The 22,551-nt window shown below is 37.6% G+C and overlaps 1 protein-coding gene and 1 pseudogene across 1 annotated transcript in view; both read left to right on the forward strand.

Moving 5' to 3' along the window:
• Nucleotides 1-13,768, forward strand: part of LOC114041926 (vomeronasal type-2 receptor 26-like) — a gene marked incomplete at its 5' end in the record, with an annotated part of 80,765 nt that extends 66,997 nt beyond the window's left edge. The window contains 2 exon segments of the mRNA XM_027860610.1: nt 12,802-13,236; nt 13,239-13,768. Of these exon segments, the coding sequence (XP_027716411.1) occupies nt 12,802-13,236; nt 13,239-13,768 (965 nt within the window).
• A 5,614-nt stretch (nt 13,769-19,382) lies between these two features.
• On the forward strand, nt 19,383-20,123 carry LOC114041931 (annotated as a pseudogene).
• Nucleotides 20,124-22,551: the final 2,428 nt, after the last annotated feature.

Below are 22,551 nucleotides of genomic sequence, written 5' to 3' on the forward strand. Positions count from 1 at the left end.
CATCATGATGTCATTTTGGTGCTCTGAGTATGAAGGACAACAACATATGAATGAATGAATATAGTATTGTTGCTCTGCATTCAGTCATATGTGACTCTTTGTGATCCCATGAACCAAAGCACGCCAGCCCTCTATATTCCCCTCTATCTCCTGAAGTCTGTCCAACTTCATGTTTATTGCTTTCATGACACTCCCTATCTATCTCATCATCTGCCATCCCCTTCTCCTTTTGCTTACAATCTTTCCCAAGATCAGGGTCTTTTTCAGTGAGTCCTGTCTTCTCATTATGTGGCCAAAGCATTTAAGCTTCAGCTTCAGTATTTGACCTTCAGGTGTACAGTCTGAGTTAATTTCTTTAAGAATTGATTGATTTGATCTTTTTGCTGTCCAGGGAATCTCAAAAGTTTTCTTCAGTGCTACAATTCAAAAGCAATTCTGTGGTGTTCAGCTTTACTTATAGTCCAACTCTCACAGACACACATTGCTACTGGAAAAATCATAGCTTTGACTATACACACCTTTGTTGGTAAGGTGTTGTCTCTGCTTTTTTGTATGCTGTCCAGAATTGCCATAGCTTTTCTTTCAAGGATCAAGTGTCTATAATTTAGTTGCCATCTTAATGACCTTTGAGCCCAAGATTATAAATTCTGACCCTTGATCCCTTTCTACTCTCTCCATTTGCCAGGAAATGATGGGATCAGTTGCCATGATTTTAGGGTTTTTTAATGTTAAGCTTCAAGCTAGCTTTTATACTCTTATCTTTCACCCTTATTAATTCCTATTCACTTTCTGCCACCAGAGTGGTATCATCTGCACATCCGAGATTGTTGGTATTTCTCTTAGAAACCTTAATTCCAGCTTTTGATTTATCCAGTATGAAAAGATATAAATTGATATTTCTTCTGATGTTTATTTTATTGATTTTATGATGCAATTGAGTTTTTGCTGTACTTATTTTTATAATGGTTAGCAACCGCCTGAACTTGCTTTACTTAAAAAGGCCTTTGAACTGGTTTAAATATGTGATTGAAAGGGAATGATGTTATCACTTCTAGGCCCCAGGACATCTGCTTGCTAACCAATTTAAGGTGGGATCTCTGTTTGTTGCCCACAAAAAATGTTTAGGCTAAGCCTTACCCCACCAAAAGACAATTTGTCTGCCCTTGTATGTCCCTGTAAAATTAGGGGACGCTTGATCCCTCCTTGGAGGGAACAAACTGTGTGGTTCTGGTCTCCTAGCCAATATTACTAGAGTCAGTCCAGGTTCATTAAAGCAATTATCATACTTTAATTGTCAGAGGGACATGATCAACCACACCTGAAAGCAAGCCCACCTTTCCAAGTTGTGATCAATTTTGGCCTTGTCCAATCCTTTCCTGTGAATCAACAAAGAGGTTCTCCTCTTCTTATCTTGGTCACTGTCTCAGGGAGGTGGCTATCTGGCCCACTTTATTAACAGCTCTACAAATCACTGTTTAACAACTGAAGAAGCTTGGGCTCCCCTCAGACCCTTTAGCAGAACCTCTCATTTCTTTTGGACCCCAATTTTCCCACCCAAAGTAGTATTTATTCTAAGGACATGTGACTATTTACTGACTCCCCCCTCAAATCTTCTCCAGATAAGAAGGTAAGTACCCTGGTAAGGACAATTTTATGTCATGTGTACCCTCCGGAAAAAAAATCTTGGGAAAGAAACCTTTTCCCTCAAGGAAGGCCTATCAGTTTAAATTAGGGAGAAGGCAATCTCTTGTGGAAACTTTTCTTCCCCTCAAGGAAGACACCCAACTGTGGGGTGAGGTTTATAATCCCTTGAAAGAGTCTCTCCTCAAGGAAGACCCATGCTTCCCAAGTTGAACAGAGTAACAATCAAAAACGTGGACAAGTATTTTTTTTAAAGTTTATGTAAAGCTTTGTTTTCCTTCCACTGTCTGATTAGCCTAGGGAGTGTTGTATAGCGCACTCTATAGCGACATCTAGTGAATGAATTCGGAACAGCAAAACATTCGGCTTTTTTTTATTTTTAGATGTGTACTCTCCTAAAGGAAGGTAAATTTTAATGGCCAAAAGCTACCTAGTTAACTTGGGGCTTACTGCCTAAATTTCTTTCTCAAATAGCAAGTCTTAAACCCAATTCACTCTGGATCTTATGAATTATACAGCAATAGGTCTCTGCCCAAGCACCACTTAATGGTTATTTTTGGGGGCCCGCCTGGCTCAAAGCGAATGCTAATAGTAGCTATTTATCTTTTGGACAGAAACTCTGAAGGTCTTCCCCTCCTGGTTTGATTTTATTTTGATTAAAGGGGCCATCCCTTGAATCATTTCTTAAAGTGACCTATTCACTGAATGGGAGTTACCTCACTCAAATGAGAAACTGAAGACCTTAGCTTAAAAGTGCCAAGGTCTCCCATTGTATCCTGGGCCATCTCCAGTTGTCCTGATTGACATCTAGTCACTGGACCCAGAGGGCTCTAGAGGAGAAAGTGAGTCTGGTGACTTTACACAGCCCTCCCTCATTCAAATCAAAGTCAATTGTAAGTCATGTCATCATCTCCCAGATGCCATGGCCCTCTTTGAGAATGAAGGACAAACTGTTTTTAGATATAAGTGCTATTAGTCCCTTTTATTTTTTTGTGAGTGAAACGGTCTCCAGATACTGCCCTCTCTCAGCTAATAAATTGGTCCCTGGGCAAAGGACTGAACCTACTGGTAGCTGAACCTATACTTGAGGAATATGGCATTGTGAACTCTGTTATAGAAATACGAGATCAATAGAAGATTAATCCAATATCTCCATAGGAGGGATTTCACTTGTAACAAAAACACCAACATTTCTAAAGAATCCCAGGATTTTCCTTAGCCATTAACTGACATTCTGGTGCTAAAAACTGTCATTGTCATTATTATTATTGTTATTGTTTTTAACCTTTTGAACAATCAGAAGGGATTTGTTCTAGCAATTTCTGAACCTTGATTAGATTCATAAACTGAGCGCCAGCACTCTGGCAAGCCTGTGTTGCTAAACCATGTGGCCCCTCAGGACAGATTCCTAAAGTGCTTAAAACCTTAGCCAGGCATTCTCTGAGACAGCATTTATATTAAATCACTGAAATATATAAATTGGAAATTAGGCCAGGAAAATATATTTTTAACTTCTCCAAACAGAGGAGATACTTTACCCAATAAGAATAATTAAAATTCAGGATGCTACTGAAACCTCAAACTAGTGACAGTGGGGAGACCTTGTATTCATTGTTTTGCAGAACTCTGTTTATCTCTGTGTGTCTCATGAATTTTTTGTCACATTTAAGAATTTATTTCTATAATGAGACCTAAAATTATCAAAAATAGAATATACCAAAGGAAACTTCCATAAGGAAACTCTTTGAAGCATGGGATAAGGGAGAACTCCCAAATGAGCCAGGGATGACTAGAAAACAAGCAACTAGGTTTTTAGACATCTGGTTTAAAACAGGAGAAAATTCAGCTGGTGAATTATCTTAGCCTCAGTTTGGTACCTTTGACTGTCATAAGCTGAAAGATTTAAGGTTAATCATAGCAAATAGAAATCTGAAACATCCAGACTGTTGGTATTTATGGAGCAGCTATAGAATTGATTCTCTAACTGAATTTAAGTCCTAGTCTATTTGGAGAAATAGCATTCCTAGATCTAATGAAGACCACTGATAAGTTATAAAGAACTTTCAAGCCATATTCAGAGGTGATAATTCTACTTGAGAAGGTGTAACTGGTTTAATGGTAACCTTACTCTCCTTGAGAAAAAGACAGGCCATTACAGAAGAAATAAATAGGTTAGCTCTGGAGGACAGGGGGGACCCCAACCCAAAGGACTTCCCAATTGGCTTCTACAAGACCCACATTGAGACCCCAATGGTTCAGATGATTACATCAGATTGCAGCAGGTGAGGCAATTTTGCTTAAAGGTTGAATCATCATGTAGCACATCTGAAGACCTAGAATAAGTTTGAAGAAAAAGCGCAAGAGGTCAGTTAGGATCCTAACGCTTTTTTTATTGTCTGTGCAAAAGCACTAAGCTATATGTGAGACTAGACCCCATCAATCTGAAAGAGGCATGTATTATCAGCATGCACATTATTAATCAATCATTTCCTGAAATAAGAAAGCATTTCTATAAAGGATAACCTGGATGGCATGAGATGGCTATAAATCAACTTAAGGGGATTGTCCTATTTGTTTATGAAGATAAGCAGAAAAAAAAACAACTAGGAAAAGAACAAACAGGAAAAAGAAAAACAGGAAAAAGAGAAGGAACAAGTCATCATTACCACACTGCAGGCAGCTTCAGTTCAAATCATTCTTGCCCCATCACAGACTATCTTAGAGGCTACTGATCAGGCTATTTTATGGGCTGTTAAAGGGGTCATTGTACAAGTTATTTCAGAGGTGCTCATACAGTCAATGTAAGGGGCAAACACAAAACCTCATGATTCACATGAATGTTTTTATGGTAGGAGGAAGGGCCATACTGCCAAAGTTTATAGAAATAGAAATATATATATGTATATGTATGTATGTATGTATATATATGTATGTATATATGTATGTGTATATATATGTGTGTGCATTTGTGTATATATATATTATATATATGTGTGTGTGTATATATATATGTGTGTGTGTGTATATATATATATATGTTTATGTGTGGTAGAATGACTTTAGAGATTCACAGAGGAAGAGTAATGCATGAAGGTGTGGGGCAAGGGGAGAGACTGTGGATCTCACTGATTTTTGTTTTTCCAGTCCCAATTATCCTAGTCTACTTCTGTCCACAAAGTGGTGAATACCTAGTCACTCAAGATTCCGGACGTATCCTATTATTGTTAAATACTGGAGCCTCTTAATCAGTCCTAATGAGTAAGCCTAATTCCAACTGTACCACAATTGAATTTTTAAATGTTGAGGCTTCAGGGAAGCTTCTGAATGTTCCTAATTTTCCCCCTTGCATGGTTTCCACGAGTCACCTTTCTGTGGAACATTCTTTCCTCCTTATGCCCAAATCCTCTGTAAACCTATTGGGATGAGATCTGCTATGCAAATTTAGGACTCCTATGCAAATTGTTTCCTGCTCTCCCTTCCCAAATAACACTCTGTCCCTACAGATGCCCACCCAATATTTGAAATTGGAGTATTGTTTTTAGCAACTATAAAAATAAGTTCTTGTCCTTCAGGTCTAATTTGATCAAGCTTTCTCTATATTGGCCTTGAATGCAATGAGTTTATTAATGTTTAAAAATGTATGCCACTATGCTAAAATCATTGTACTAGAAATATTATGAAGAATTGAAAAATGCTACCTCTCTTTTTTAATAAATTTATTTATTTTTAGTTTTCAACATTCACTTTCAAAAGATTTTCAGTTCCAAATTTTCTTCCCATCTTTTTCCAAAATGGCATGCAAATTGATATAGGCTCAACATATACATTCATATTAAACCTACATTTACACTAGTCATGTTGTAAAGAGGAATTAGAACCAATAGGATAAACCACAAGAAAGAAGAAACCAGAGAGAGAGAGAGAGAGAGAGAGAGACAGCAAATAATATGCTTCCATCTGCATTCAGACTCCATAGTTTTGTTTGTTTGCTTGTTTGTTTGATTGTTTGTTTGTTTTGTTTTGTTTTTTGGATGTGGACAGGATTTTCCATAATGAGTTTTTTGGAGTTGTCTTGGATCCTTGCATTGCTAAAAAGAGATAATTTTTATCAAAGTTAGTCATTACATAATGTGACTGTTACTGTGTACAATGTTCTCCTGGTTCTGCTCATGTCACTCAGCATCAGTTCATATAAATCTTTCCAGGTTTTTCTGAAGTCCACCTGCTCATCATTTCTTATAGTACAATAGTATTCCATTTCATTCATATACCTCAATTTGTTCAGCCATTCCCCAACCCATGGGTATCCTTTCAATTTCCAATTATTTGCTACCACAGAAAGAGCTGCAATAAATATTTTTATACATGTGGGTCCTTTTCCAATTTGTATGATATCTTTGGGATACAGCCCTAGAAGTGCTATTGCTGGGTCAAAGGGTATGCACATTTTTATAGCCCATTAGGCATAGTTCCAAATTGTTCTCCAAAATGGTTGGATCAATTCAAAACTCCACCAACAATGCATTAGTGTTCCAATTTTCCACATCTTCTCCAACACTTATAATTTTCCTGTTTTCTCATGTTAGCTGATCTGATAGGTGTGAATGGTACCTTAGAGTTGCTTTGATTTGCATTTCTCTAATCGATAGTGATTTAGAGCAATTTTCATATGAATTTTTCATATTTTTCATATCATCTATAGATAGTTTTAATTTTTTCCTCTAAAAACTGCCTGTTCATATATTTTGATCATTTATCAATTGGAGAATGACTTGTATTCTAATAAATTTGACTCAATTCTCTATATATCTTACAAATGATGCCTTTATCAGAGACTCTGGTTGTAAAAACTCTTTCCCACTTTTCTGCTTCCCTCCTAATCTCGGTAGCATTGGCTTTGTTTGTGCAGAAACTTTTCAACTTAATGTAATCAAAATCATCCATTTTGCATTTCATAATGTTCTCTATCTCTTGTTTGGTCATGAATTCTTCCATTCTCCATAAATCTGACAGGAAAACTATTCCTTGCTCTTCCAGTTTGCTTATAGTATTAGCCTTTATATCTAAATCACATACCAATTTTGTCTTTATCTTGGTATAGGGCATAAGCTATTGCTCTATGCCTAGTTTCTGACATACTATTTTCCAGTTTTCCTAGCAGTTTTTTTCAAATAGTAGTTCTTATCCCAGAAAATGCAACTCTCTTGATTTGGAAATTACAGAGTATTAACTCTATCCAGATTCTGAAAAGTGAAGAGTAATTAAACAAAAATGAGAAGAAAGTACAACTTAATTTGGAAAAATCAGATTAGGCTTCTGTGAACTGTTAACTAGGACTAGGAGAACTCAGAGCCCTCACTATCACCTTGTCTTTGCTAAGAAGAAAAGTGTTAATTGCTAAGAAGGGATGCTAGGTGGCACAATGGATAGACAGACAGAGACAGACAGGGACAGAGACAGACAGAGACAGGCAGACAGAGACAGCCAGGGACAGAGACAAGCAAGCAGAGACAGAGACAGGCAGGCAGATACAGAGAGACACAGAGACAGACAGACAGACAGATGAATTAAATAAGCAAATAAAATTGAGATTATATATGATCTTATTTTTAAAAAAAAAATCCAAGTCTGATTACTTTATTGTAGTCTCATTTTAAAAGGGATGTGTTCTCCTAGTAGGATAAGTATGATGTCAAAATTTACTCTACTATTTAGCATTGAGAGAAAATGTTGCAAAAATGTATGGGTCAGGGACATAAAAAATCTGTGATATTGAAACAAGTTAGTTTACTGATCTATAAAGTGGGAAAAGATAGCATCTATCTCTAGGGCTGCTAGAAGAACCAAATGATATAATGATTGTGAAGTGCTCAACATAAATTTGATAATTCATTGCAGTAGAAATATTGTTTGAAAGGTAAATTGTCTTTTAAGCTGGCTTCTTTTGGGTTATAGATTCAATTGTTAAAAGACTGGTTTAAATATATTTCAAAATTTTTAGAAATATAATAGACAATAATGACAATTTTCTGTGAATTTATTATAGTAAGAATCTTATTAGCTCTGTTAATAGTTTTCAGTTATTAACCTTGAGAAATGGTGCTGAAGTCCTACAACATCTGGCACCTAGGTAAAGTCTCACCACTTAACACTTCAAAATCTAGCCCTATGCTCGGGTTAGAATGTGGTCATTTAATTTCAGTTCAAAACTGGTTGTTCTTCATGCTCAAGGAGGACCAAAATGACATCACCAGAAATGATGTCTTTTGACTCTCAAAGAAATTGAATTGAAATGAGGCAGAATTGAGAGAATTTGCCTCACTCTCTCTTCTTCAGAGTCCAAGGCAAGACAAAAGTCAAGATGACATGCAATGCAGTGGATGACCGTGGAATCTTTGATGTTTCACCAAGCTCTCAGCTTGGTGCCTACTTCTTCTGCCTTCCTCATCTGTTGGAACAAATTATTCACATCCACATCTACCCCTTCCACTTTGGGAAGTTTTCACATGCTTGAGGTAGACAACTCCTTTCTACATCTCACTGATAGTTTGAGGCTGCACTTCTGGTAATTCTCAGTTCAAATATTGCTGAAACCTAGCTTGCAGAATCTTAAAGAAAACATTGATGGCATCTGAAATAAGCTCAATTGTTCAGTAATTTGAATGTTCTTTACCATTGCTTTTCTTTAGGATTGGGATGTAAACTAATCTTTTCCAAGCCTGTGACCAGTTGAGTTTTTCAAATTTTCTGGCATATTGTGAACAGGACTTTAACGGCATCAACCTTTAGTGTTTTAAATAGATCAGCTGGAATTCCATCACCTCCATTAGTTCTATTGTTAGCAGAGCTTCCTAGGGCCTACTTGACTTCATTCTCCAGGATCTATGGTTCTAGATCAGTAACCACACCACCATGGTCATCAATGAGGTTAATATATTTCTTGTTTAGTTCTTATGTATATTCTTGTGACCTCTTCTTAATCTATTCTTCTGTTAATTCTCTACCATTTTTATTTTTTATCATGCCCATAATTTCCAGAAATTTTCCCTTAGTGTCTAATGTTCTTGATAAGAACTCATCTTTCCCATTCTATTGTTTTCTTCTATTTCTTCTCATTGCTCATTTCCAAAAACCTTATCGCTCCTTGTTATTCTCTGGAATCTTACATCTATTTGGGCATATCTTTCCCTTTCTCATTTTTTTTCACTTTCTTCTATCTTCAGCTATTTGTAAAGCCTCTTCAGAGACCTATTTTGCTTTCTTGAATTTCTTTTTTTTTTTTTTGGAGGTTTGTTGTTGCCGTCATTGCTGCCTGCTGTACAATTAATCTCTGTCCATAGTTTTCCAGACACTCTGTCAACCAGATCTAATCTCTTTTATTCATTCATCACCTCTACTTCATATTCATTAAAAATGCTATTTACATCATACCTGTACAGTGTGATAGTTTTCCCTGCTTTCTTCAATTTAATTCTGAATTTTGCAATAAGGAGTTCATTATCTGAACCACATACAGTTCCAGGTCTTGTTTTAACTGACTGTATAGAGTACTTCTCTACCTTTGTCAGCAAAGTATATAATCACTCTGATTTTGGTGTTAACCATCTGGTGATGTCCACATGTAGAGTCACCTTTTTGGTTATTTAAAAAGATGGTTTGTTATGACCAGCGAGTTATCATGTCAAAACTCTACTAAGCTTTGCCCTTCTTCATTTGTACTTCAAGGCCAAACTCACATGTTACTCTGATTATCTTTAGATTTCCTACTTTAGCTTTCCAATAGTCTATGATGAATGTGACATGTTTTTTGGTGTTACTTCTAGAAGATGTTGTAGGTCTTCATAGAACTGATCAACTTTGGCCTCTTTAGCATCAGTGGTTGGATCATAGACTTGAATGATTGTGATGTTGAATGGTTTCCTCGTATTTGAACAAATATCATTCTGTCACTTTTGAGATTACACTCCAGTACTGCTTTCCTCACCCTTTTATTGACTATAAGAGCAGTCCATTTCCTCTAAGGGATTCTTGGCCGTGATAGTATATGTAATGATCACCATTTCCATCAATTGAAGTTCACTGACATTCAAGATATCAATGCTCAATCTTTCTGTCTCCTGAATGACCACATCCAGCTTACCTTGGTTCATAGATCTTACATTCCAGGTTCCTATGCAATATTGATGTTTACAGTATCAGATTTTCCTTTAATCATCAGATATCCACAGCTGACCTTCCTTTCAGCTTTGGCCCAGCTGCTTCATTAGTTCTGGAGGTACTTGTAATTGTTCTCCATTCTTTCCATGTATTATGTTGGACTTTTTAAAATTGATGGGCTCATCTTCTGGTGTCATTTTTATCATTTTAATATTGCCCATAGAATTTTCTTGGCAAAAATTTTGGAGTGGTTTGCCAATTCTTTCTCCATCACATTGGACAGAACTCCTGTGCTCTCCCAAACTTGTGGAAAGACAAGGACAAAAGTCCCACAGGTTTGGCAGCCAGAGTTGAACTGTAATATTCCTTTTTTTTTCCTTAGGCAATTGGGGTTAAGTGACTTGCCCAGGGTCACACAACTAGTGGGTGTCAAATGTTTGGTCTGAGACTGGATTTGAACTCAGGTCCTCCTGACCACAGAGCTGGTGTTTTATCCACTGAGCTACCTAGCTGCCCCAGTGATTTTCAACAATGGAAGGAAAACCCAAATCTGTGAGGCCAATGATGCATCCAAATATTTCATTGTTTGAGGAGGAGAAGCTGACTAGGAGGGGGGAAATTTTGAACGCAGTCAAGTCATAAAGGTAGATGTTGAAAATGAAGAATGAATTCAAGTGATGAATCTTTTGGTGGCTGATGTTGGGCATTGTGTATAATCTTGGCTTAGGATATGGGTCGGGGAGGGAGATTTTTAATTCTTGTGTGTGTAATGGAAAATGAGTCAGAGCTGTTACACTTTTCTCTAACTTATGGGTCTTATTTCAGAGGAACATCTGCTCTTACCTGACCCAGTGCTGAATCATAGCACAGTCTTAAAAGATTTCCTTTTTTACGTGCTTTATTTCACACATGAAACCCAGAACATGACCCTGTGAGATTCCACATGGGCTAACCAGTAGCTGATACACATATCTCCTGATTTAACAACTCAATTTTTTTTTCTCTTTACCTCACTGTTCAACTTACATACCAAGTTTGATCCACAGAACAGTCAGACTTACTATGCGAATGAATAGGCTTTTCATCTTTGGCCATTTTAATCAACATAAAAGAAGGTAGTGATAGGGCTAGGGGCCAGGACTGGGAGCAGGGACTGAATCTGTGATTTCACTGCTAAAAGGAACTCCTGGTTTAGCAACATTACAGGTCAGCAGCTTATCTGAAACCTGATGCCTTAAATTTTACTAGAGCATTGAGGGGTTGAGTGACTTCCACAGGATTACCAGAGCATGTATATCATAGACAGGACTTGAAACCTAGTCTTCCTGGCTTGGCAATCAGCTCTCTATCAACTACACAACACTATACATGCAGCAACATCAGAAAGTGAATAAATGTAAGGAGTGAGATTAAGGAGTGAGGCATGGTCAGAATGGGTGAGTATACACCTGGATCACAAACTTGTGTACTCAGTATCTTAACAGATCTTACGAGAAGACTTGATGCTTTCATGACTTATCCACTAGCATTGAACTTGAACCTTGCCCTAGAATTATTTTCAAGCCAAGATAATAGGGGGTAGAGAAAAGGCTGATTATATGAGAAGTTTCTAGAATGTGTGCAAAAATTTACACTACTCCCTAATCTGTTCTACTGCCTTGATGTGGTAAGACATGGGTTTCTCCCTTGCAATGAGGGTAGTTTCTTGAAGTGACAATGATGATGATGATCATGATGATGATGATGATAATTGTTATTATAACCAGTGCTTCAATTTTATGTTTTATATATGCTCTCTCATTTGAACCTCACGGCAACTCTTTGAGGCAAGTGCCATTATTATTCCCATTTCACTGATGTAGAAAATAAAATGCACAAAGATGAAGTGACTTTTCCAGGGTCACACAACTAGTAAATGTCTGGAAGAGGATTTTAACTCAGGCGTTCCTGACTCCAACTCCTGTGCCCTATTCATGTTGCTACCTACTTATTTATAATATGTAGTAAAATTAAAGACTTTCTATAGGGATTTATGATATCACCAGCAGACAAATCTGTTTGGATTTCCACCTTTGATGTCAAAGAGGCAATTCGAAGGTCTATTTGAGATCTGAAAGATTCAAGTTATAAAAAATCAAGGAAAAGATAGGGAGAAGCAAGAAGGAGGAAAAGGAATGTCTAAGGAAGAGATAACCTGCTGCCAGTAAAGATTGCACTAGGGTGCCAGAGAGGATTTTTGGAATTCCTTCTCCAATGTAAAGTTCAAGAACATCTCTTGGATCTAAATGAGAGGGTTAAAATAGGGTCAATCCACTATTCTAAAAACAAGTGAAAAACAATTCAATCTATGATCCAATGTGAATCTGGCTTTAAAATAACTGATTAAACTGTGATATTGAAGGTTAATGGAATTCACTGTTGAATATATCATGGAATGACATCAATTTCCTGAGAATTCACAGGAGGGCTACTCACAACATTAAAAAAAACCTTCCCTAAAAGAAATCTGCCAACTCTTCGATAAATCACCAATCCATTAGTTAATCACTATTTAGTATGTGATGTTCTTGTTGATAAATAATAGGGAGACAAAGACAAAAAGGAAGCTGGGAAGAATGAGGAAAGATTAATGCAGAGAATCTCCAGGAAGAGCTGTTGTTGCACAAGACCATCGCATGGAAGCAGTCTTTATATTTGATTCTAAACGACTCTGGTTTCTAAGTTTACTGTAGTAAAAGCAACAAGTATCATCGGTTAAGTAAATGGAATACAGAGAATCAATGTGATCAAAACCCAACCACTAATAAAGTACATGAACAGAGTGTGCCCAGCCTTGGGTGCCATGTAACTCTCCAATGACATGGTTTTACAGTAAAGAGGGAAGGGAATTTCGCATTCTGTGGAGGCAGAAGGAATTTTTGCAGCTCTCATGATCACTTCCTATATCTGTCTTAGGGATCATACTTTTAACCTAAGCACTGAGTCCTTATGTGTCTCTTGCAGATGCAGAGCAATGTATGAAGTGCCCAGAAGATAAATATCCAAATAAGCAGAGAGATCACTGCCTCCCCAAGCTTGTGACCTTTCTGAATGTGAAAGAACCTTTTGGGGTGACTTTATCCTTTGTAGCTGTTTTCTTCTCTTTGTTGACACTTCTGGTTCTGGGGGTCTTTGTGAAGTTCCAGGACGCCCCCATAGTCAAAGCCAATAACCGGAATCTCAGCTACACTCTCCTCATCTCCCTTGCCTTCTGTTTCCTCTGCTCCTTGCTCTTCATAGGCCAGCCTAGCACTGCTACTTGTCTTCTCCGACAAACAGTGTTTACAGTTGTGTTCACAGTGGTTGTTTCCTCCATTTTGGCCAAAACCATCATAGTAGTTCTGGCTTTCAGAGTTGTAAGGCCAAGGAGCAGGAACCAGATGCTGATACACCCTAGAGAGTCTATGTTGTTCTCATCTGTTCAGGGACTCAAGTGATTTTCTGTGGCATCTGGTTGGAAACCTCTCCTCCCTTTCCAGAAGCAGATGCACACTCTGAATATGGCCACACAATCCTTAGATGTAATGAGGGCTCTGCCTTTGCATTTTACTGTGTCCTGGGCTACATGAGTTTTCTGGCCCTGGGAAGCTTTACCGTAGCTTTCTTGGCCAGGAACCTGCCTGATACCTTCAATGAAGCCAAGTTCATCACTTTCAGCATGCTAGTGTTCTGCAGTGTCTGGGCCTCTTTCCTCCCCACGTATCAGAGCACCAAAGGGAAGGCCATGGTGATTGTGGAGATCTTCTCCATCTTGGCCTCCAGTGCTGGGTTACTGGGCTGTATTTTTATTCCAAAATGTTATGTGATCCTCTGGAAGCCAGACCAAAATACCCAGAAACAGATCAAGAATCACTGGGATTCCAGAGACAAGATTTTTTCTGGAGCACAGCCTGATACTGCCAGTTCTGGGAATAATAGGCTTGAAGAATAATCCACAGTAATCTGGCATGCTCATATTTGTCAGTCTTTGGTGATGTTTGAATCCTAATTAGTATATATGTGGCATTTTCTCTCTCTCTACTTTGTCAAATGCCACTCACAAAGTTAGGCTGGATCCCCGTTGTGCAACTGATCACTGCTGTTTTGCAGCTACTGCTATGAATCCTTGTGGACACTGCTACCATTGCGGCGGTTCAAATCTGAGAACGTCAGATTTTCAGAATGTTTGGAGTTCTTAGCATCATCCCCTTGACAATGAGGGAATGGGAGAGTAAGAGTTATGAGCAAACTCTCTCATCCCCCATACCTGTGCCAATTCCCATTAAGGGTTGCTTTGCCATGGGCTTCAACCATATGATTGAATTAAATGGTTGAATTCCTGGAATTTTTGTGTGTTATCCATAGCTCCACAGAGTATGATTTATTCTTTTCAAACAATCTCAACGCATCTTCTCTATGGATTATCTGTTTTCATCAAATGACCTGAAGGAAATGTGGGAATTGAATGCACCACATTGAGTCCTTCTTGTGAACAAATTCTGGATTAGCTCCATTCCCTTTCTATTCAATTATGGGTCTAGCCCAATTTCTGTCTTGTTAGAAAACTGTACTCAATTATAGGAATTGTGAGAAAACTTTATTGCATTGTTTCAAGTTAGTCCTGTATGACTGGGAAGCTGGACCACCTCTACCTGTTCTTTAGAAATCCTTAACTAAGGACCTAGGTTATGCTGACCAGAAATTTAGTCAGATCCAAAGACTGATGTAAGAAATTTTCTTGCAATTATACAGCTGAAGCAATCCATAAATGTCATTTGAAAACTGCTACTGTACTGGCCAATTGGTCACTGTTCCTTTGACTGAATACAAACACTTGAGGAGAATGCCTGATTTCATGGAATTTCACCCATTTGCTCTCCCCTCCCAATTTGAAATGTTTCAAATCTTTTTTTTTCCAATTAGAAATCAGATCGTGTTATCTTGTGTCCTGATTTACACCCTATTTGTTATTTCATTTAGTGCATAAAAATCTGTCTTCCCATGTACTTGGGGTCTAGTGCTAACCTGAGGAGGGCTCATTCCAATTTGTTATGCAATTGGCATGCACTGCCTAATAAATTGATATATTTTCAAGTTCAAACCTTTGTTTCTTCAGTCATTTCAAATTTCACCCTTCACAGTTTCTGGGTTGGGGTTGAGGTTGAGTCAGGATTCAGACACTAGAAATTAAAACCTTTCAGGAAAAAAAAAACTCTCTTGACAGCTCTGGACTTTTCTCATTGGAATTCTTTTTTGCAGAATACTACCTATGGAGGTGAGACTTACCCCATAATTTTAAATTCTTCCGAGCTAAGGTAATGTTAACCCCCACACTTCTGGAGAAGTTTTACTCCCATGCCTCTGGGGAAAAGCTTCTCTCTTTAATGGAACAATGGGTTAAGATGTACTCCCTTTAAGGGAATGTTGGGTTCCAGTAATAATAAAATACTGAAGGGTTCCTCCCTGGATAAAACTTATTTCAGCATGAGACCAAGGGAAGAGGTCACTTTTTCAAATAGTATTTTGTCCTCCCCCATTACATGTAAAAACAATTTTTAACATTCATTCTTTTTTTTTAATTTGAGTTCCACACTCTATCCCTCTCTCCCTTCCCTCCCCCTCCCTGTGATGTCAAGTCATCTGATATAAGTTATACATATGCAACCATATAAAACATTTTGATATTCATCATTTCATGCAAGAAGACAGGAAGGAAGGAAGGAAGGAAGGAAAGAAGGGGAAATAGTGTGCTTCAGTCTATATTCAGACAATATAAGTTCTTTCTTTGGATGCAGATAACATTTTTCATCATGCATCCTTTGAGATTTTCTTGGATCATTTCATTGCTAAAAATTGCCAAGTCATTCACCTTTCTTCATCATCCAATATTGTTAATAATGTGTACAATGTTCTCCTGGTTCTGCTCACTTCACTTTGTATCAGTTGTGAACCCCAATTTATATATTCTAAGAAAAATGAAATTAGAGTGTGTGTCTACATGTTTAGAGCATGTGTCTACAGTTTAATTTCTCTCAAGCTGGTTTGACATGCATTGCATGGGAGTTCAGTCCAAAACTGGGCCTGCCTAAGGGGTCCAGTTCAGAACTGACTTGAAAGGAATTTGGGGGTACAGCACTATATACCCTTTCAACAAGGGCTCATATCAACCCACCATCATTCCAGACTACTCCCAGCATCTGTCTCTCTGGGCAATAGCATCTGTCTCCACTCAAGCCTGAGTAGGAGAAAATCAGTTTAGGTTTGAATCAGGTTTGACCAGGATAAGAAAATTCAATTCAATTTCATTATCGGTGATGTCCTTCTGAAGAACTTTGAAGCAGAAGGCTGGCAGGGTGGAGTTCTGAGTCTCCAAGACACAGATTACCAAGAGAAATCATTTCTAACGTCTCCCCATCTGATTCTAATGAGAGATGTAGCCTTCTCAATGAATCACTCACTAATATGGTCAACACTTCATTAAGGGCTTTTGGGGACTTATAACAACATGGGAGAGGGGAGGGAGAAATTGATCGACACATTGAAAAATCAAAAGGGGCAGTCTCATTAGTAAGTATAGATACAGAGACCCAAAAGCAATAAGGTAATAGCAATTGTCCATTTAAGGCATCTCATACAGCTGTTTGGTTTTCAAGACATCATCTGATGAAGTTTTCTGGTCTGAGTGCTGTTCAAGCATTGCCCAGCTGACTATCTTCTTGTAGAGATCCTCTTTCTTGTGTCCACTCTCCTACAAGATCAGTTGTAACACAATTTCAAATTACCTTGCCAATAACTAGGTCAAATAAGGAAAGTTAACTCAATCCTTATGTCTTTATTATTATAAGATCAAAATTGGAACCTTGGCCAATTGTCATGTTTCAGAAACTCAAATTAGAAAAGAAGTAACAGAAAAATTAGAGCCCAATTTTTGTACTTTGCATTAACTCCAGTTTTTATACCTTTCATTAATCAAAATTTTTATATTTTACATTTATTTTTGCATTTATATTTTGCATTAATTCATTATTCATTCTTATTCCCCAATCAGGAGGATGACATTCCTAAACTAATTCCAGGCAGAAGTCATGTGACAGCCAACTGCATTGAGCCAGGCTTAAAATCTACCAGGTGTCATAGTGGGGAAATTGAGTCAGGAGAATCCTACCTCACCTCATGCAGAATAGTCATTCTCCCAATCTTCCCAGGAGAACACCCTCTCCAGTTATCCCCCACAAGGTTTCTGGCCTCATGGGTCAGTGACTCAATCAGTTAATAAATAACCATATCTGGAATTAGACTTAGGATAACAGTAAATTAGCAGTTCCATAAGATCTTGAATAGCAAGTTCCATAATCAGGATTTCAGATGTGACTATAATTTCACATTGGTTAGGGAACATCATTAAAGTGAGCCTTAAGTAGTTTGCATGCATTCCTACACATGTTCTAGTTCCTGATTAAATAAAATCATGAGTAAAATCAAATTTCAATTAAGTTCGTAAGTTGTTACTCTAATAGATTTGCATCTCTGTTTCTCAACTTATTTATCCTTCTCTACTCATACTTAATCTTAAATAATAAGACACTTTCAGGAATTGAATCTTATACATGTGAGAAGTTCAAACACTAATTTTAACCCTTGTTAGGCCATGGAATGAAAGTTAACCCAAAACAGCAAGATCTTTCCCACTTACAGCTCATTACAGTAATTTTTCCAGTATTAATATCTATGAAGCTGCTCCCATTGAGCTGCTGACTCCGTCTGTGTTTCTCAGAAAGCACCCATTCAAGCCAGTCCAAGGACACAACAAACCTAGGAAAACACACTCAAAATTCACAGTTGGTTTGGCCATAATTGTCATAAATATCAAATTATTACTGTAACAAATTAATTTGTAAATGGAAATTTAGTAGGCCTTCTAAAAATCACACAAAAGATTTTACAAAACATTTATTCATAAAAGTATTTCCCTTCTTAAAAACAGCTTACAATTTATCCTGTTACTATAACAAGCTAAATTAATTATAAGGATGTTTTACAAGGTCTTTTCTTGCACAATTACCAAATTTCCTTTCATAAAAATAATTTTGTATATACTTGATTTAAACAATAACTTCAAATAGCTTAGTTAACAATCTTAAGCTTTCATAAGTGAAAACCAAATAATTTTAGCTGAAACGTCCTTTAAAACAGACAAAACTTGGAAGTTTATGATTTCTTAAGTTACAGTACTTCAAAATGTTACAACACATACTCAGATAGAATGACTTAACTGCTTCCTAACACTTCATATTTTTTATTCTTTTCCTCTGACAGTATAATTCTTAATCTAACACCATCTAGATATAAGACCTTCTCCGTACTAGCAGGGTTCACCCTTGGGATGCAGTCTCTATCTCTCATCAGACACCATTCAAACAGTTTCTGGTAAGGCAAAGACCTACCAAAGTTAGCATTCAGAGGGTAGTCAGAGGCAAGGAAGTAGAGACCTGGGCTAGAAGGAAGTAGGGAGATGGCAGGTTACCTGGTTGGTGCTGAGTTTCTCCATATTATCTGGGTTGATCCTCAAGATGCAGACTCCATCTTTTGTCAGTGCACGCTCAAAAAAATGCTGGCTGGACAAACCAGCTCTCAGAACTAACATTCTGATGGGAAAGCTTTGGTGCTCCCAGGACCTGCTCCAAACCTTGAGAAGGTCTTGGGTCATCAGCAGAGAGATGATAATTATGGGCAAGATCTGGATGTGGTGCTGAGGAAGGGAGCGATTCTTACCTACAGGAGTAGCATGACTTCTTTCACTGGCCATGGGAGCTTCCTTATACCCCTGAATGAAGGGCTTAGGGTGTTAAGACTGGTCTCATTCTCATGGTCTTCACCCATGCAGCTACCTTGTCCAAGATCTTTCCCTGAATGTCTGCAAAGGGGTGCTGTCTTTCCAAGAGAAACTTTCACAAGTTCAGGATAGATATAAAGGGAGGCCCAGTACTGGGGCAGCAATCTCAGGAAGAATAAGGCCTAGACAGATTTAAGGCTGGTGAGGAAAGCTGAGGCAGACAATAATACTGTTGTTTGAATCTATCCTGTGGGAAGAGAGAGAGCATTGAAGGCAGAGGCTGTGTGCTGGGCATGGGTGGGAGGATGGTGCCTGAGAACAGAGTGAAGACCTTGGTATTCAAGATTTTTTCTTTGTTTTCTCTGCTGGAAACAGTGACCTTGGGACTAAAAATCATGGAACACAAATAGCCAAAGAAGAGTTAATATTTAAGACAACTAAGGAGAGAGTAAGAGATCCCTTAGCTGCCCTGGATTAATTCAATGAATTAATTCAGTTAATTCAATTTTTCTGACTCCGGTGAACAACATCTTTAGGTACTAAAGAATGAGCAGAGCCTGTCCCATGCACCCTGCCCCCACTAGGCCTTTGGGAGTTATTGGGCTGGAGGCAGAGTGGACTGAGGCTACAGCCTGGTTCTGCTGGTTCATTTAGCAAGCAGACTGGAGGAGGGGTAGAGGGGCTTAGCACACTCCAGTTGGCTTCGTATACCAGCTGTAGGGTTCACCTGAGGATGTTGGGGCTCCAGATTTACTTAAACTGGCTTAAGGAGTCACTCAGCTTCATCAAAATTCTCCAGTGGGTAGCTTCCATTTTTAAAATTTTTATTTTAATTTGTTTTCATTTTTTTCAAATTGCTGTTTGTGGAGGTTTTAAGAGCAAAATAAGTTTCCTAGTTGCCTGCCCAAGTGAGAGTCCTCCTAAAATGGGACAGTTGAAGCTGCCTTTGCCTATCCATTCAGGTTGAATCAGGTTTCACTTAATGCAACACTGGAGTCTCTGTGTAATATAACTCAGAGCACTTATGTTCTTAGGAAAGACTTCTCTTCTTCTGCCCAGTTTTATGTCACATTTGCAGCATTGGTCTTCCTATACTGCACTGCTGAACTTGTACTTTATATTGGTTATATGAACCTATATTGAGAGAGTGGAAAAATTTCCTTTATCGACCTCCTTATTACTCATATTTCTTATGGTTGGTGAGCATTTCAACCTGGGTTAAAGCTCTGACAGACATGGCCACAAGTGAAAATCTTATTGATTAAGCTGACTTTTGCAGAAAGGTGATGGTACATTGCTACTTTGACTTTGTGACCACCATGGGGTACCTAATCTATCTGTGATCTTTGGCTTCTGAACATGGTACTTTGGGGAGGAAATGCTTGGTTTGCGTATAAGGAGACTAATTTGCTCTGTCAGTCAAACGTTTCTACCCATGAGGAAGGAACAGTTTGCACCTCCTACAGCAATGTAATTAAAGGAGAGAGCTACACTGTGTGAAGTAAGCATCTATTTGACAACATACTGCCAGAATCTTTAGAGATGATGCAGTTTGTTTCTAATAAAAGTAATGGTATTTGCAATAAATTGATGGATTAAAAATTCTAATAGTTTTTACATGAAATATGTGATTTAGATATAAATCCCGGATGTAAATGTTTAAATTTGTAGACTCAAAGATCTAGGGATTTGTTATGAGGTTGTATACATAAAATAAATGTGCTGTTTCTTCACTAAGTTTTTTGCACAACAAAAGTGTTTATCCCTTAGGCTTTAACACATGCATCTTTATTCAGGAAGGAGATGTATTATCCTATTTTTCAAAAGGAGGTAACTACATTTGAATTACACACTACTGTAAGTTTGTAGAGTTCATATGCCTTGAGACTAGTCTTTGTTTAAAAAAGGCTTGTTGCATTATAAATACAATACAGCAATAAACAATTGTAAAGGTCAGAACTTAAATCTAAATACTGTTTATGTTAAACAAAAATTCCTGAATGCAGAGATAAGTTTTAAAATAAATAATCTTCAATACTTAATAGTTAAACAAAAATTGTTTTGAGGATGGGGATTGGAAATTTCAAGAGGGTATAAATGTTCTTTGATACAGTTAATACAGTAATTCTACAATTTGAGGTATTTGCATTATCCTAGTTTGTTTCATAGACTAAGTTTACTCTAAATACAGTTCACCTAGACACTTTGAAAATTGCAGGCATATTCTTATTAGTATTCGTCATCTGTTACTCATGCTACTGGGATAATAGTACAAGTACAGAAAAAAAATTTTTCTTTTTAAAAAGCATTCAGAGGAGAGAAGAAATTAAGCTTGTTTGTTCTATTTTATTTTTGAAATGCATTTAAATGTTTAGAGTCAATGAAGTTACTATTGGAAGCTCAGCACTGATATTATGAAAATAAGAAATGAGATACAAATCTCATTTTTCTTAATGTTATCATTATATAAATGTATGATTTTTTTTAAAAAATTATTTATGTGTGGTAAACAAAGAAACACATGTGAACTAGCTATATAATAAGTGCCTATTTCTTTGTACACATATTGGGGTATATTTTGAGCATGCACAAGTCATTCACATTATTTGCTAATCTTTATAGTTGTATTGTACAGAAATTCAAATATTTTTCTTCCAAAATGATTGTCATTTTATGAAGCACAACTCATTCTTGCAAGATCTGTGTTGCCTTTATTCATGACAAGAATTGTCCGTGTGAGACACGTACGTCTTTTATGCAGCCAACTTAATTTTTAAAAGTTGATGAAAAAAAAAGAAGAATGAGCTGAATAATCAAACCACAAGCAATTATTAAGTACCTACTATGTACCAGGCACTGTGCTAAGGGCTGAGGATATAATAACAAAAATGAAGCCCTTTCAGCCCTCAAGGAGGATAAGAGATAAGATGCACTTGAATTTTGAAGTACAAAATGTAGAAATTCTAGAGAATTTGGGGAGAAGAAGGTCCTCTCTGCTGTGTGATGGGGAGATGAGAAAAAAAACTCATGCAGAAGAGGGTACAGAAAAGGCCTCCTATGCTTCTTGGCTCCTCTTCCTTACATCTCACTCAATTTTCAGATCTTTTGAATCTGGCTGATGGATGGGTGTAAGCGTAGGTCCGTGATGGATAGCCAGTGAAGAAAATGAAATTAATATGAATTTGATTCCTAAAGTTGCCTTTCTAAGTCCTTGAACTGAGCTCAGGAATTTAACTTTCTCTCTCAGTTAGTTTAAAGTTACAATTAAAAGAAAAATTATTATTTATCATACTGGTAACACTTGGGATATTTACAGGATATCTATTTGATATCTTTATCCACCACAAGTTCACTTAGTACCATCCGTGAAAGATATATTGTCTGTCCGTGCCTGTTGTTAGGCAATTAGGAGAATTTTTTTCCTTTTCTTTCTTTTTTTTTAATCCCTTCCAAGGAGACTGCAAGTCTTGTGGTTTTGATTCCCTAGCAAGGACTACAAGTTGCATATGGGTCACATAAACAATGAATATTTCATGATAACAATATTCCTCCCCAATGATTGTGCAGGCACCCCATTTCTCAGCCCTTAGGGCATCCAGCATGCTATGGTTTTGTAATACCATGAGAGCAAGTGAATTAACCTGCTTTTGGAGGCTGTGATAAGCTTTGCTGTGCACTCCAGGCATATGGCTAATTCTGCCGAAAGGTTCCCAACAGACAGATATAGCATGCCAAAGGTGGTTGTGGTACCATTCAGGGATCCAATAGATGCCAACAGGGCCTCAATGGGCAGGAAACAAAACCTTCACTGAGGTTGGAGGGAGGTCTGAAAGGAAGATAAGGCTTTGTTCATATAGGGGGTAACTACAAACCTCAGGATGCATCTGTTTCTTGGGTCAGTG

Source organism: Vombatus ursinus, unplaced genomic scaffold (assembly GCF_900497805.2).
Source record: "Vombatus ursinus unplaced genomic scaffold, bare-nosed wombat genome assembly UNPS02014210.1, whole genome shotgun sequence".
In the NCBI taxonomy this organism is placed as follows: domain Eukaryota; kingdom Metazoa; phylum Chordata; class Mammalia; order Diprotodontia; family Vombatidae; genus Vombatus; species Vombatus ursinus.